At 38.0% G+C, this 17110-nt stretch overlaps 1 protein-coding gene across 10 annotated transcripts in view; it reads left to right on the top strand.

Annotated features, from left to right (window-relative positions):
• Positions 1–17110, top strand: part of nhsl1a (NHS-like 1a) — a 128254-nt gene that overhangs the window by 93084 nt on the left and 18060 nt on the right. For 8 of the 10 annotated variants that reach the window (XM_007239254.4, XM_007239255.4, XM_007239257.4 and 5 more), the window contains exon 2: positions 8323–8475. In XM_007239254.4, coding sequence (XP_007239316.3) covers positions 8323–8475 — 153 coding nt within the window. Of the gene's footprint in view, positions 1–3676; positions 3942–8322; positions 8476–17110 lie in introns of those variants that run through there. The other 2 variants (XM_007239260.4, XM_007239262.4) reach the window with 2 other exon arrangements.

Raw genomic sequence — 17110 nt, forward strand, 5'->3', positions numbered from 1 at the left:
GTACACCAACAGTACATTTGAGAAATATACTAAATTGTCATTAGTCATCCCATGAATTGATTATCCTGATGCTTAATATTAGGTTTAGATCCTTTTAGTAAAATGTTAGGTTTGACTCCTTTAAAGAAAATCCCAAAAAAACATAAAAACAGCGCATTTTATTGCCATTGTTTTCACTTATAAGGCAAAACTGATGACATGACTTTATATCTGCTGCTATAATTTGATGTTACTGCTGCATAATTTTTGTGACAGTACATGATTACAGTAATGGGGTGAAATGACCTTGACTGGATGAATGTTTCCAAAGGGAAGGAGAGATGTTTGGATTTGTGCCAATGATTTTTTTCAGTTCTGTACAGTTTTATCATACTATTCATATGTTAATTGTTGTATGTTTTAAAACACAAGCCCTAAACCCTTTACCTTTTACAGGAAGATGTTTGTCCCTGTGAGACTTTTCCACACTGTAGAAAGGACCGAGTCAGCAGCATTTCATTTAAGGGGATAACACAGCATCATGTGTGCAGAATGTAAATGCTGGGGGAGTCACTGGACCAGGCGGTCTGCAGCGTCTGATCAGCCTTTCATGTGAAAATGCTGAGTGTTTTATTCATGCCTCATTTGAAGAGGAGTTGGAGAGGAGAGGATTCATTTTTTTTTCTTGTCTCTGAGCACAGAGAGGTTACTGTCGCTTCCGGATATGGTTAAAGCAGCAGTCTTTTTTTTTTTTTTTTAAAGTTCAGTTTGATTTGATGGTTTGTGATCATCCATCTTCCTCTTGATTATATTCCAGAAGCTTTCAATTTAGTAAAATCAAAGAAACTCATAATTTTTAAGTGAGCAGTAGTCTTACTGATTTGGCAGAGGACAAAATATTCAAACAAATGGTATCACTGTCCTGGCATGTGCATCCCTGTCTAATACAATCATGCTAAAAACATATCTTGTAGGTTTATTGAATGGAATTGCTGTCTACACAATTACATAAGTTAGCAAAATAATAAAACAATAAACTAAAAAAACACAGAATTTCACACAGCAGATTATTTACTGTATTTTCGCACTATAAGGCGCATTATGCAACACTAGTAAGGAACATGGGTGCCGCCATGTTTCCTTCTTATTCAGCAAAAAGCTAAGCTAAGTAAACAATTTCTTTAAATGAGCACTGGATGTTAATCTATACAGTCCTCTCTCCTGAAACTCTTTATTTGGGTGAGTAAAGTGCTTCCGTTTATTTACTGTAAGCTTAGATTTCCAGATTTTTGCTAAGGCTTCCTGTGGTTAGTGGCTAGTGCTGCCCGACAGAACTACACTGAAGAACCCAGAATCTTCTGTTAAGCCAGGGTGTTATTAGCTAGTGGTTCGTTCCATGTAGCTTGTTTTAACACGGCAAATGTACAGGCTAAAGGCCAATATACTCACCTATGAATGGCGAAAGGGCTAGCGCTTCGGTTAGCAGCTAATGCTAATGCTGCTCCAGCAGTGCTAGCTGGAGTTAGCAGCAGACTACAGTCCAATATACTCACCTCGGAAGGGTGAAAAACTAGCGCTTAGCGTGGTTAGTGGCTACTGTGATTATTGGAAAAATTAAAGTGTTTTAAGTGCACCTTATAGTGCGAAAAATATGATACATGAATCTGAAGTATGCTGTATGTATACTGCTGTGTGCAGTTACACGTTCTCACCAGAGGTGTCTCCAAATCCCCAAAACCACCATACCTATGGAAAGTTACTTTAACATAAGGGTTCTGTTTTGCACAGTAACGTTTTAAATGGCATTTCTGTATTGTAATGCTTGTCAAAGATTTGCTGGAGGTTCTATCAGCTATTGTTTTCGAAAAAGGTTGAGAACCCCTGCAGTAGAGTACAGTAACAGTTGGTTGATCAATAGTGCACTAGTTCAGGACGTCACCACCACGACTAAGAGAGAGCAAGGTGAGAGAGTGCACTAATGCTGCTCCCATCACAGCAGAGGAGGGAGGGAGGGAGGACTATAACTGCAACTATAGATCCATAGGGATTAGTGTGTTTGTATGAGAGAGAGAAGGAAAGAGAGTGAGGGAATGTTTGTAAGAGGGATATAGTAAAAGGGGTGAGCAAGAAAGAGTGGACAATGAGAGAGGGAGTGGGTATTTGTGTACAAGGAGTAAGAAATAGAGAGAAATGAAAAAGGTCCATAAGAGAGAGAAAGGGTTACGTGTAGAGAGAGAGAGAAAGAGAGAAGGAAGGAGAGAGTGAGTGGGTCAGAAACCGAGGGAAAGAGAGAAAGAATGAGCAAGGAAAGAGTATATGTGATTATATATAAGAAATATAGTGAGTATAGGTATAAGAGAGGTAAGAAAGAGAGAAAAAATGGTTCAAAAGAAGAGACAGGATGAGTTACGAATAGAGTGAGAGAGAGGGAGAGCTGGTAAGGTAGAGAGGTAGTGGAAAAGGAGGAAAGGGGGAGTGGGTGAAAAAGAATGGACAAGGAAAGAGAGTGAGTATATAAGAGGAGAAAGAAAGAGAGAAAAGTGGTTCAAAAGAATATAGCGGAGGGGTTACGGAGAAGTAAAAGAAAGCGTAAGGTAGAAAGGGAGAGAGAGAAGAGGTGATAGAAAAAGAGAGACATGTTTCAAAAGAAGATAAATAGAGGGTTACATGTAGAGATAGATAGTGGGAAAGGGGTGAAAGAGAGAGGGAGTGGGTGAGAAAAAGAGGGAGAGAGAGGGAGAAGTGAGTGTGATAATCTCTATAATAGAGGAGTAAGAAAGTGAGAGAAGTGGTCCAAAAGATGTTGGATAGAGTGAGAGTGGGTTACAGGTATAGAGAGAGAGAGAGAGAGAGAGAGAGAGAGAGAGATAGCAAGGTAGCGAGGGAGTGGGTAAAAAAAGAGAGGGAGAGAAAGACAGAAGGGGTGAGTGAGTCAAAAAGATGGATAGAGTGAGAGTGGGTAACAGGTAGAGAGAGGATAAGGTAGAGAGGAAGTGAGTGAGAAAGAGAGGGAAAGATAGAATCAGGTGTGTGTGAGTATATTTAAAAAAGAAGAGTGAGAAATGGTCCAAAAGAAGAATATAGAGAGAGTGGGTTACAGATAGAGAGAGGGGTAAGGTAGAGAGGAAGTGGGAAAAGAGGTGGAGAGAGAAAGAATGGAAAAAGAGAGAGTATCTGTAAGAAAGAGAGAGAAAAAATGGTCAAAAGAAAATAGATAGAGAGAGTGTATAAAGGGTAGAGAGAGAGAGAGATGTAGCGAGGGAGTGGGTGAGAAAGAAAGGGAGAGAGAGAAAGGGTTGAGTTTGAGTATCTGTTTAAAAGAGGAGTAAGAAAGAAAGATAAATGGTGCAAAAGAAGAGAGAGAGAGAGGGGTAAGGTAGAGAGACGAGGGAGAGGGAGAGAGAAAGAATGGGCAAAGGGGAGCAAGACTATCTGTAGAAGAGGAGAAAGATAGAGAGAGAGAGGAATTAGACAAAAGAAGAGGTGGTAGGGGAAGAGAGAGAAAGAGAGAAAGAATGGATAAAGGGGAGAGAGAGTATCTGTATAACATGTAAGAAAGAGAGAGAAGTGGTCAAAAATAAGAGAGAGAGTGTGTAAGGGGGAAGAGAGAGTGAGTGGGTGAGAGAGAGAGAGAGTGAAAGGGGAGGGGGAGTAGCGCGTAGCTCTGCCAGTCAGCGTAAAATGAGAATAGAGTGTGTGTGGAGTGTGTAGGGTGGGCAGTGCTGGTGTGCTGCTTTGCCTCGCCGCACTCACTTTCTCCTCTCTTTCACACACACACACACACTCACACTCACACTCACCTCACACTCTCTCATCACGCTAATGCTGAACTAACACGGTCACACGCGAGTGCATCCCTCCCCCTCTGGAGGAACCTGCTGGAGGATCCCGTCTCGGAGCCGCCACGATGGTGTTCATTGGCACAACTCTGAAATCTGTCATTAAGTACTTCAAGAAGAAGGGTAAGCTGCTCTCGCCTCGTGACTCCTCCACACGCTGCTGCCTTTATCTCCTCAGCGTGTCGGTTCAAGGTCAGGTGCGCATCCAGGTATTTTAGGGAGTGGGACAGGGCTCTGGTGCTGTCTCGGTGGGCTTGTTTGGTGCATCAGTCTGAGAGAAGTGCAGCTGCTGGAGGATGAAGGTGAGACAGAAGGAAAACTAGTGAATGTGCTTCACAGTGACCTTGCTGTTCAGTCTGAACGATCAGACAGTTGGTTAATTAGCGAATTGTGCGACAGTTGTGAATGTAATGAGGTGAAATCCTCATTGTGTGCTGTTGCGATTGTGCTGCTACTCGTTTGGGAAAATTGAGAATGCGGGAAGTTCTCGCCTGGAGCTATTCAGCCTCTATTGATCTTCACGCGTTTTCATTAGTCTCATTCAAAAACCCTCAACCAGAGCAATTTACTTGCTCACCAGTTATTTTGGATGGAGAGAAGAGCATTTTCTTCTACTGTATGTGAGCATCTGGCTGCATCTGGCTTTTGTTCACAGAGCTGATTTGTTTAAATATGCTTTGTTAATGTATGAGAACTGTATTTTTGTTTATATATATGTTTTTATTATGACTATAGATTAATTTAATGTAGCCAGTTATATTTAACAAAGCTGCAAGCTGCTGACCCAGATTTTATGTCACCTTGAGAAAGTGCTGCCAAATACTGATCTGTATCTGTATTTTGTAAGCCTGTGAATTTATGTGAGAAAAGTAGTGAAATGGGATACAACTAGGGATAGGCATTATTTTGGATATTGTGATGCATCATAGGTCTGCTCAATATTGTAGAAAAAATAGACATTGCAATATAGTTTTTGTGTAATATACAGTATATTGGGATATAAAAAGAATAGTTTCACCAATTGTGCTCTCTCAGGGTTCATAAACAGGATTCGAACCAGCGATCTTCTGATCATAGTGGCAGCACGTAGCCTGCATGCCCACTCGGAGTCTAAGTAGCAGTTTTTTTACTCTGCCGCTACGAATGCATTTTGTCTGCGTGTCATAAAATATTGTGTTTTGTAATAATGTTAAGTGTATCTTATTGTGCAACTATTTTTTTTTACATTTCCCTATACTTCTAGATATGATCACCCTTAATTTGTTCCAGTCAAAAAAAGCCATTAGTTACAAGTTATTTATCAAAGTGAGGAACATTGAAGAAATAAAGAATGTAATAAATAGATTTTGTAGAAGTCTCCACAAATTAATTGTCACAGTCTGACAAAATTGTTGTCTCTCCAAAGTGGCAACTTTACAGAAGAAGGAAAAAACTGCTTAGGTTTCAGTGGTATTCAGTGTATAAAAGATTTTATTCCAAATCATCTGTTGGACCATCGTAACATTTGACTTATTAATATTAAAAATGGCAAAAACAGAGATTTTACATAATATCAAATGTTTTAGTCCTCCCCTCTCCAGAAATCTAAATGGTTCTAATCTAAAGTTTGTTGAAACTACATTACATTTTGTTTGAAACTGAAAGTATAATTAAAAATACGTCTTATAGACTCGTTTTCAACCCCTTCAAAAAGACGTCTTTTTACTTTCAAACAAAAATATTTCTAGGACTGCGTTCACATTACCAGGCTGAAGTGACTCTAATCAGATTTTTTTGCTCAGTGTGGCTCAGATCAGATTTTTTCATGGCTGTGTAAACACGACAAATCTGATTTGTCACTTTTATATTTTGTCCTAATTTGGATACGTATTCGATCCCTGGACATGCGCCATGAATGTGAATGGTCAAATCAGAATTCATGCGTCTTTCTGCTTTTACTCATGCACTACGCGCTTCTCTCTCGTACCCACACATCTCTTGGTGCAGCTGTGCAGCTACAGCTGCAAAAACAGCAAAAGCAAACCGCCTGTCCCTTTTTCACCTCCTCGACCTGAGCATTAACTACAGACCAGCTGTTTGCTGTTTCTCCACTCCAGCAAAAGATGCTCCACATATGAGCTAACAACTATTTCCCCTTATAAAGCTATGAGTCGTCTCTCAAATATGGCGTTTTTTTGTTGTTAAAGAAGGCGACATTTATACACTTATCAATCTGCGCATGTCAGGCGATTCAGGAACAGATTCAGTCACATTACAAACAGATACAGATCACTTACATTTGAAAATGTTAACCGTCAAGATCCAAATCGGATCTGAACAAAATCTCTGTTTTAGTTTAGACCTCAGAAGATCTTTAAAAGGTCTTAGGAAGTTTTTAGAGCATGTTCTGCTCTTCACTATTACCTATTCATTTTTAAAACTCTGAATTGCCATCATGAACTCTGTGTCCCACTGATGTCCTGTGCCTGGATTCTACGTTATACAGAAAGATAAAAAATTATTGACATGCCCTTACAGCATGATCATGTGATCATCTTGGTTAAGCCTGTCCTCTTAGCATAACTGATTGATTGTATAATACAGGTTACCACAGTGTCAGTCAGAAAAATGCATAGACTTTGTGTTTTCAGATGCTTTATTGCTGCTTGTGTAGATTTGCCTGCGTTTTCTGGGCTGACTATGAACACAGCCTTGGAGGTAGCACATGACTGCAGCTCCCAAATCTCTCTCACGTGCCTCCCCTCTGCAGCGAGCGCACCCAGACTCTCTCCTTATTGCCTATCAGACATGCATCTCTCATCAGAACCAGAACGCAGCCTGAGGATGAAAAAAATAAATGGATTTGGGATTAATGGCTAGAATTTAAAGGGCCATTAAATTAGCTTAGTAGCTTTAAAAATATGCTGGAATATTCTTCTGTGTTTTTTTCTCTGTGTCAGTGTAACTACATGTTTTTGAATGATGTATTGTCTCAGAAATACTGCATTTTTTGCACAATAAGGCACACTTAAAATACTTTATTTTTATTTTATGTATGAATTTTACCGGTGAGCAGAAAAGCTACTCCGCTGAAGTACAGGGTTATACAGGAGTTTCAGTTTAGTTCTCCGGCAGTATTAGCATTACCTACTAAGCACTAGCCATTCGGCCCTTAAGAGGTGAGTATTATCAGCCTGTAGTTTGCTGCTAACCCTGGTTAGCGCTGCTGGAGCAGCATTAGCATTACCCACTAACCGCGCTAACCATCTAAGTCTACTGTAAATAAACTGAAGTGCTTTACTCACCCTAATGAAGAGTTTTCAGGAGGGAAATCTGTGTAGATTAAAACCAAGCACTATTTTGACTTGTCTGACTTGTCTGAAAATGTTTTTTAAGAATTAGAGTTCTGTTTTCTTTACTTAGCTTAGCTTTACAGGTCGTCCTGTTCCTTGTTCCTAACAAGTGCCGCTCAAAATGCACCTTATAATCCGGTGTGCCTTGTGAATAAAAATAAACCAGAAAACAGATGTTTATTAATAGTGCACCATATAATCCGGTACGCATTATAGTCAGAAAATACAGTAATTGCAATAAACAATACTAGTGTATTTTAGGACCATTTTATGGCGAACAAGCATGACATAATGAACATCTCTACATTTCTACTTTTCTACCCATTATGCATTTTTAGCTCCATTTAAAATATAAGGACACTTCAGTGTATAGCAGTTCTATAAGTACAGACTTTAGTACTTCTGTGTATCTGCTCGCTCAGATGCAGCGGTGCTTCTGGAGTTTTTAACCACTGTGTTTAATCACTTACTGTCCTAGGTACTCTCCTACCTAGCTCATCCACTTTGTAGATACAAGTAAAGACAGAGGCAGAAGTTAATCTGTCTGTTTTTGCACACTTTTTTTATCTACTATCTCATCAATGGTCACAGGTCACAGCCTATACTACACAGGGGTGTTTAAAAACTCCAGCAGCACTGCTGTGTGTGGTCCACTCATGACAGCATGCCAGAGAGTTTTTAGTGAACTGGGAAAATCTGCTTTTACCTACAGTGCACCAGTGAGCTGGAATTCACTATAGGAAATGTTGAAGCTCTGCTCGCTGGGATCACTGAATCTCTCATTATTTTATTTTAAATTTTATTTAATTAAATTTTATTTATTTATTTATTACTATTTAGTTACTTATTCCTATTTTTAGTTCATTATTATTCATTTTAGCGTTTCTTATCATGTTATTTATTATTTAATACTATTTTGTTCCTTATTATTTGTCATTGGTCACCCTTAATGTATTCCCTGTGGGGTCCCGACCATTGAAGGACAGGGTAATAGGATGACTGTTTTAACTATTTTGATGAGAAAAATCATCGGCATTCGGTTAACCTACATCAAACTGCACTGATTTGAGTTCAAGTTGGGTCATGAATTTGAACTTCAATGAAATTGACCTGATTTAATTGAGCACTGGTGATTTCAATTCATGCATCGTCTTCTTTTGTCTCGTTTCCAGCGGTGTCCAGCCTTGACGAGGAGAGCAAGTGGTCGGTACACTACACAGCGCCCTGGCACCAGCAGGAGAATGTGTTTCTACCAGGGAGCCGACCCCCCTGTGTGGAGGAGCTGCACCTCCAGGCCAAGGTCAACCTCAAAACCGTCCTCAGAGGTGAGAATCAAAACTGCAGTCGGATTAAAAAGGAGAGATTAAGGAGGTGGGATGCTTTTATAAATATAGACATGACCTTCGTGGAGGATTAAAAGCAGTAAAAGAAAGAAAGTATTAAAGATGTGCAACACTAAAGAGTGCAGAAATACACACAGGCAGAGCAACATCTGTCTAAAGAGAAGCTACAGTTACCATCCAAATCTTGATTTATCTAACCAGGCATTCACGTTTAGTTAAATTAGGTGAACTAATTTGCTGGTGGATCTGACCATACAATCCATGCAGTGTCTGGAAGAGATCACAGAGAACACAATAGTGTTTTTTAAGAGACCACTTCAGTTTCTGAATCGGTTTCTCTGATTTTGCTATTTATAGGTATATGTTTGAATAAAATGAACATTGTTGTTTTATTCTAAAAACTACAGACAACATTTCTCCCAAATTCCAAAAAAAGAAATTGCCATTTACAGCATTTATTTGCAAAAAATTAGAAAATAACAAAAAAAAGATGCAGAGCTTTCAGACCTCAAATAATGCAAAGAAAATAAGTTAATATTCGTAAAGTTTTAAGAGTTCAGAAATCAATATTTGGTGGAATAAACCTGGTTTTTAATCACAGTTTTCATGCATCTTGGCAGTTTCTCCTCCACCAGTCTTACACACTGCTTTTGGATAACTTTATGCCTTTACTCTTGGTGCAAAAATTCAAGCAGTTCAGCTTGGTTTGATGGCTTGTGATCATCCATCTTCCTCTTGATTATATTCCAGAGGTTTTTCATTTGGTAAAATCCCGGAAAAACATCATTAAGTGGTCTCTTATTATTTTTTTTTTTTATCATATAACTTCCTTCAGTATGTGGTAGGAAGATCTACAGCCAAAACCTCTGTCCAATTTAATTACATTACAAACACACAGTTAATAAAACAGTGCCAGCATTGTTCTGAAATATTTCCCAAAGCTTAGGCCAAACCCAGAGAGAGCATCAGAAACACTACAGCCAATACAGAAACACCCCCAACACAAATCAATTCACCACTTTTCCTCTACATAATGCTATAATAGTAATAGCCTGATAATTACACAGTGGGAGATAGTGTTTACAGTTTGACCTTCCTTTGAATTCAGGCCAAAACACTCAGAGGATCTTGTATTTCACTGCTTTGTGTCGCTTGTATCAGAAGATCAGATACACTTAGTCTTGTATGCTGTTCTCAGTTCCCTTGATAAGCTGTCTTATTTAACTGTCCAGGCTCATCTGTATTAGGAACACTATAGTTAGGCTTGAAAGGGCTTTCTTTTGTACACAAAACTAGGATTTCAAAAGATTTTGGACACATTTTTAAAGGACTCTGGCCCATGTAATTTCTGTTGATAGACTGTTTCTCTGGTTCAAATCAGTTAACAAGTTTGTTAATTTGAAGCAATTTCTCAGATTTTTCTATTTATAGGTATATGTTTGAGTAAAACGAACATTGTTGTTTTATTCTATAAACTACAGACAACATTTCTCCCAAATTCCAAATAAAAATATTGTAATTTAGAACATTTATGTGCAGAAAATGAGAAATGGCTGAAATAACAAAAAAAATGCAGAGCTTTCAGACCTCACGTAATGCAAAGAAAACAAGTTCATATTCATACAGTTTTAAGAGTTCAGAAATCAATATTTGGTGTGATAACCCTGGTTTATAATCACAGTTTCCATGCATCTTGACATGTTCTCCTCCACCAGTCTTACACACTGCTTTTGGATAACTTTTATGGCACTGGCTTGTAATCATCCATCTTCCTCTTGATTATATTCCAGAGGTTTTCAATTTGGTAAAATCAAAGTAACTCATCATTTTAAATGGTCTCTTATTTTTTTTTTCCAGAGCTATACTTGCAATTTTTTGGGGGGTGTGTTATCAGGCCTAATTAGGCCTAAAACTAATTAGTTTCCCCAAGGAAAAAAAAACAACCATTTCAATAAGAAACCTTTTAATAAGCATTACTCACAGTAATTACCTCCAAAAACGTATTAAACATATACAAAATTATTATAATCTACCTTTTGTAATAACGGAATTTGAAAATTAGCTGCTACATGTTCATAACATGTTTGTGGTACACAGGCTATAGACTAAGCTACACAATGCCTAACTTGCCTAAAGCTTTGTGATTTTAAGAAATCGTTTGGGTCAGGTTTTCTGGTCTATGGTTTCTAATGAAGTGCTCAGTGAGTTAAACTTAATTTAGCATTTTCTAAAATTACTGGTTATAACAGAACCCTGGTCATCTCTTCTAAGATGTATTACGTGTGTGTGCGTAAGCAGTCAGTCACAGCAGGTGGAGCAGCTGGTGCACCTTAGCACTTTAGCTTCTGTCCTTTCCTGCACGCTCTGGCAGCTTTGTGCTTGTGGCCGAGCCCCGAATGCTTATTAGAAAGCAGCTGGTAGTTTCCATGGCTGACAGTTTATACTTCTCTGCTTCAGTGCCATGAATACCAAAGAAATGCGTGTAACAGAGCCTATAAGCAGCAATAGGTTCGCAATGTATTATTTATTAAAAAATGCATATTAATTATTCAGTTCACAGCTATCAAAGACAGGATCTGCAGACTTCGCACCCTGCCTTTCCCTGAGAGCCTGGTGTAATGACATGATCCCAGGATAAAGAAAATCACTACTAGTGGTTTAAAAAAGAATCAATTATGGATTTAAGGACCATATTTAAGAAGCTTTCCTTTCCTCTACTCCTCACCAAAAGCCTTTTAGTGATGTGTAGAATCCTCCCATACAAGATTCTGCAAAGAACCATCAAGAATCTTTTTTTTTTTACATAGTTTTAGCTCTGCACTGTAAGCCTGGATGAGTTGAGTATACTTAAATCATTTGAGGAAACTGGTTGATTTATTTAAATATAAAATCTGGGTTTTTTCAGTATCAATTCCTTTACACAATAATTCTTCTTCATTTTACAAACAGGTGAATAAAATATTGTTTTTGATTTCAAGTAAAATACTGATTTGAAATATTTATATACGATTAGAACAGGTTTTGTTTTATTACCGTTCAGAACATAAATTGTCACTGAATTAATTATAACCTATTTTTACTCGTTAACAAAATCATTAATGAATGATAATTCTGTTGCAATACAATACAAAATGCTAACTTGCTTTACCAGCCAGCAACATAGAGACCAAACAGTTAAACATTATACAGCTCTTGAAGAATAAAAAATAGACCATTGATTTTATCAAATTGAAAACCTCTGAAATATAATCAAGATGAAGATGGATGATCACAATCCATCAAACCAAGCTGAATTGCTTGAATTTTTGCACCAGGAGTAGCATAAAGTTATCCAAAAGCAGTGTGTAAGACTGGTGGAGAAGAACATGCCAAGATGCATGAAAACTGTCATTAAATAACAAGGTTATTATTCCATCAAATATTGATTTCTGGACTCTTGAAACTTTATGAATATGAACTTGTTTTCTTTGCATTATTTCATGTCTGAAAGCTCTGCATCTAGAATTTGGGAGAAATGTTGTCCGTAGTTTATAGACTAAAACAACAATGTTCATTTTACTCAAACATATACCTATAAATAGCAAAATCAAAGAAACTAATTCAGAGACTGAAGTGGTCTCAATATTTCTAGAGCTGTATATAAGTTTTATATTTTTCTAAGGCAGCCTGGGGAGATCGACTAAATACTGATGGTGAGTGTCAGTGACTGGATGACACACACAGTATGCAAATAGAATAGCTAGCAGCCAATAGACAATAAGTTATCATTGCCAATGGACTAACTGTCAGCAGTTTTTCCTGATAACGTGCTTAATAAAGTGTAGGTAAGGCAGTAATGTATCCATATCCTGGCTCTCAGAAAGAGCTTCTTAATTCACTGATTAGTTGCATCAGGTTTTTGGAAAAAGTCAACAGTGTCAAAGACATATTAATCAAATATTATTCATTTCTACCTTTTTTTTACATCTAAAAGTGTAAAATTATATTTTCAGCGAATTTGGGAGGAACTACAGTTTCCATCAGTGCACTTTCAACAGTGATAAAACAAAAAAAAACACGGGAGATTACTAAATCAGCTGAATGTGACCCAAAAAGTGCTACGAGTGTCTTGTTACTAAGCAACAGACAAAGGAAAGTTAATGGTGGGTGGTGAAGCCCCATAGAAATGAAACTTATCAGACACTCTGGTAAAACACTGAAACACAGCTGCAGAGCAAATTAAAAGCAAAAAAATTACCTGGTAGTTTACTGTCTGCTGCTCATTATAGAGCAAAAACAGTGTATAATGGTAACTGCTGTAAGTTGTTACTGCAATTACAGGTCAATATTGTTGTGCTGCAATTATAGCATAGTAAGTTTTGTTATTATTCCTGAAGACTTTCTTTAAAACATTAAAAAAGTTTGCTATCAATAAACAGATAATAATAATCAGAAGGCTAACTTATGTCGGTTTGTGTATGCAACTGATGAAGCAAGTTGATAGTGAGAATTTAATTACAATTTTTTATTTATTTATTTATTAAGAAAACCCCTTATGCTGCATATTAATTTTAAAAAAAGGAAGAAAAGATTTATTTTAGTCGCATATAAATACATAAAATGTTCAACTGGAATTGTGACTGATTAGAGGGCTCATTTGTATATTATTATGATTAGGGTGCGATGCACAGCTCTGGAAAAAATTTTGACCACTTCAAATTATGAGTTTCTTTGATTTTACCAAATTTTACTTCTGGGATATAATCAAGAGGAAGACGGATGAAAACAAGCCATCAAAACAAGCTGAATTGCTTAAATTTTTGCACCAGGAGTGGCATAAAGTTATCCAAAAGCAGTGTGTAAAACTGGTGGAGGAGTTTCTTGCCCATATTTTACCCAATTTGATCAATATCACTCTTGGTCAATGACATCATATGCTTTCATAATCCTTTCAGCTCTTTACTGAGAGATAGAGAGAGAGAAAGAGTGTGTGTTGTGCTGAGAGAAAAAGCATGTTAGTTAGAGCAGGGTGCCAGGGTTGTAATGAGGGCACTAGTTAAGCCCCTTCTGCTGGTGGATTAATGGGAGATCCTTCATACGAGTTCCAGGTTTCCCTGTTTCTGATCTACTAACACACTGACCTGTTCAGGACAAAAGAAGCACTCCACTGTAGGAATGCAAAGTATATTGTTTTAGCATCGCCATTAGAATGTGGGCATGTGCAGTTCTTACATCATAGGTTGTGCAATTTTAATGGAAGGCAAATTCAATTAAATGTTTTTTTTTTTTTTTTTGCTGAAATACGCATTATTGAAACTGAAACTTCTGTTTGCAAAGCAAAAATCTGATTATTGACCATCTCTTGTAAATTCTGACTTCTCTCATTATCTGATGACCCAAGTTCATACAAATGCATTGATTAGATTACTGACAAATTCCTTTGTTCTGCAGTTCTGCATCAGATTATGAAGTGCGCTTAAACAAATATTTTATTTTTGAACATTTTATTGATCTATTCATAAAGAACATTTGATGTAATGTAAAGAATGACTTGCAAACAAGGTTTTTAAGTGAGGATGATGAAATATGTCATACAATTCAGCCTTGTATCATTTGTTTAGTATTTTTTTATTAGTATTCAGACTATCTGTACATGAAGTCATTATGAGGCAGTATGTCACATTTCTGTGGAAATGACATTAGCTTGAACTTCTGGAAGCACTGCAGTCACAGTGGGGACAGATGTAAAAACTGGTACAGGATCAATAGTGTGTAATTGCCATGGAATTGATGGTGACCCACTCCTCATGACCTGGGGAAACACTGTTTGATCCACAGCAAGTGGCATGAGTAAAAATGATTGGTCCTTCAGTAAGGGCCACTTTCTTGCTGTGGGCGATATTTGCAGTCACTAAGCGAACCCACCCTGCTCAAAAGGGCCAACATGACTTATTTTTATATCATATAATTTATGCTAATCATGATATTGGCCATAGAATGACTTAAATGGTGCCATAGTGAATTAACATTATAAAAAGTTATATTTAATGCCAGCATCAGATATCATGTTTAGTTTTGGACAATATTTCCAACCAAAATGTATTGATGTACAGTACCAGGCAAAAGTTTGGACACACCTTAAATTCAGTGGTTTTCCACTATTTTAAAGTGTTAAACAAAACTAACAACCAGTGCAGAACTTGTCAAGTTACAAGTTGCTTGAATTTCTTTCACTTTTAATGTGTTTAAGAGCATCAGTAGAGTTTTGAAGAGGTAGAGTGAGTTGTAAAGCTAAGCTAAGTTAAATAAACAAAACTGTAACTCAATTCTTTAAAAAGGACCATTTCAGACAAGTCTGACAAATCAAACGAGCACTAGATGTTAATCTACACAGATTTCTCTCCTAAAACTGTTTATTTGGGTGAGTAAAGCGCTTTTGTCTGTTTACAGTAAGCTCAGATTTCCACTAAAGCTGGAGCATTAGCATTAGCGGCTAACCACTAGCTACTAGTGGCTAACCGCTAGCTACTAACGGTTAGCGGCTAATGCTGTCTGTCAGAGCTACACTGAGGAACCCTGAGTGCTCTGGTAAACCAGGGTGATATTAGCTAGTTGTTTGTCTCATAGACTGTATATAGCTGGACAGAGCATCGTCTCTCAAAAGTGAAGCCACCACAGGTCGGGCGCCCCCTGCTGTTCGGCTGCAGAAAGCTGTGTAACTCCACCCATCCCCATAGGTTTCAATGGCAAAACAGACAACTTTCAATCACGTTTTTTTCTAATATACTGTAATTCTACTTCCATTATTTAAATGCAGCAGCTAGTGTAACCTCTGCTTATATTGTACAATTTTTATATCCCCACAGAATTCGTTTTTTAAAACGTTATTCGGCTCCATTAAAAAAAGGTGTGGTTATGGTAAAAGGGCTGCTTATGGGCGGGACCAATAACAGACCGTCAGCTCCGCTCCGTCCCGCTCTGCAGTCTGTGACCGCGAGGCAGCCCTCAGGGGCGGGGTTATTCAAATGAGTAGGCTGCTCTCCACAGTCTCTCTCCCTCCTCTGGTCTCTACTGCGCAGAATCGGGTTTCAGGATCGCCAACATGGCGGAAGATTTTGGCTTCATTTTCATTGAATGTATGGGAACGGAGACAAAGCGTCCATCTTTTTTTACAGTCTCTGGTTTGTCTCAAATAGCTTGTTTTATTATGGTAAATGAGCAGACTACAGTCCGATATACTTGCCTCTGAACCGCAAAAGAGCTAGCGCTTAGTGCAGTTAGCGGCTAATATTAATACTGCTGGAGAACTAAACTGAAACTCCTGTATAATGCTGCACTTCAGTGGAGTGGCTTTACTGCTCCTTACAAACTGACTGGTAAAATTCATAAATAATGTGCACCGATGATTTTTTGGGGGGAAATTAAAGGACTTTAAGTGCATCTTATAGTGTGAAAAATACGGTAATTCTTGAACAATATATCAACCATCAAAAAAACTACTGTTACAAGTCTAATCTTTCCTTCACTTCAATGTTCTTCTCAAGGACAAGTGTCAGAAAACACAGTTTTATATATTGTGAATGTAGGTCATGTGGCTCTCGGTTGCATTATCTGTCACCTTCAAGCTTGCTGAGGCAGCAAGTCTGATAAACTCTCCTTCAGTACCTCAGCAGGTGATCATTTCTACCAAAAATGCTGCTCAGACCTTAAATAATTTTGAAGATTTTCATTCTGAGTATAAAATCTCAGTTTGTGGCTGCTTATGTTCCAGTTTTCTATACAGGCATTTACTAGGCTGTCTGAAGCAGCGCTGCTTTTTATAGTGGGTGAACCTCAGAAGGCACTGGCGCTGCTCTGCAGTGGCCTACATGACAGAGATTGCATTAGATAGTAACTGAATTAGCTTCTTTGAGCTGCTGAAAATGAAGGATTATGAGCTGAATAGAAGGGGTAATTACCTTGGAATCTGCAAAATGATGAGGACTGTGGGGAGGGGCTGCTTTTCCTCAGCAGGGTTTCATTAGAAAAGATGTCAGCAGAGATCTCCAGCTGAAATAAATAGATGTGTCAGCCACGGTGGGCAGAGGTGTGGACCTCCGCTTTGAAGACCATTCATAACCCGACGTTCATGTCTGACATATTCAGGTTAAACGCACGCTCTCTATGGGACACTTAAAAGATTGCTTTTATGGAAGTTGTTTGACCTTATGTTTGCTTCTTTTGAGTCAGGAAGAGAGCCGGCGTGTGGGTAGATGAGATGTTGGAAGTCTTTTTATGATGCTCTGTTCACTTTGCCTCTTTAGGCCTTATGTACCAAAACCAACAGTTTTTTCATGTTACAGCATATTCCAGTATCTTATAGAATGCCTTAGAATTAAACAAGCTGTTGTGTTATGTTACTTTGAAAATTTCTCCTGATTGGCTTTTCTACAGTATTTTATTCCTTATTAAAAAAAACTGGTATGAAATACTCTGCTAGGGACTAAACAGGTGAATTAGGGCTGGGAGGTTAAAGGAGAACTCCTTTAAATGGACTTGGGTGTGGTAAAACATGATAACGACTATAAATGTTTGTGGAATAGCTCACCTCCTTCTATCCCCAGCGCTCCCAAATACAGAGCTTTTAGCCCATGCTCCC

Source organism: Astyanax mexicanus, chromosome 14 (genome assembly GCF_023375975.1).
Source record: "Astyanax mexicanus isolate ESR-SI-001 chromosome 14, AstMex3_surface, whole genome shotgun sequence".
In the NCBI taxonomy this organism is placed as follows: domain Eukaryota; kingdom Metazoa; phylum Chordata; class Actinopteri; order Characiformes; family Acestrorhamphidae; genus Astyanax; species Astyanax mexicanus.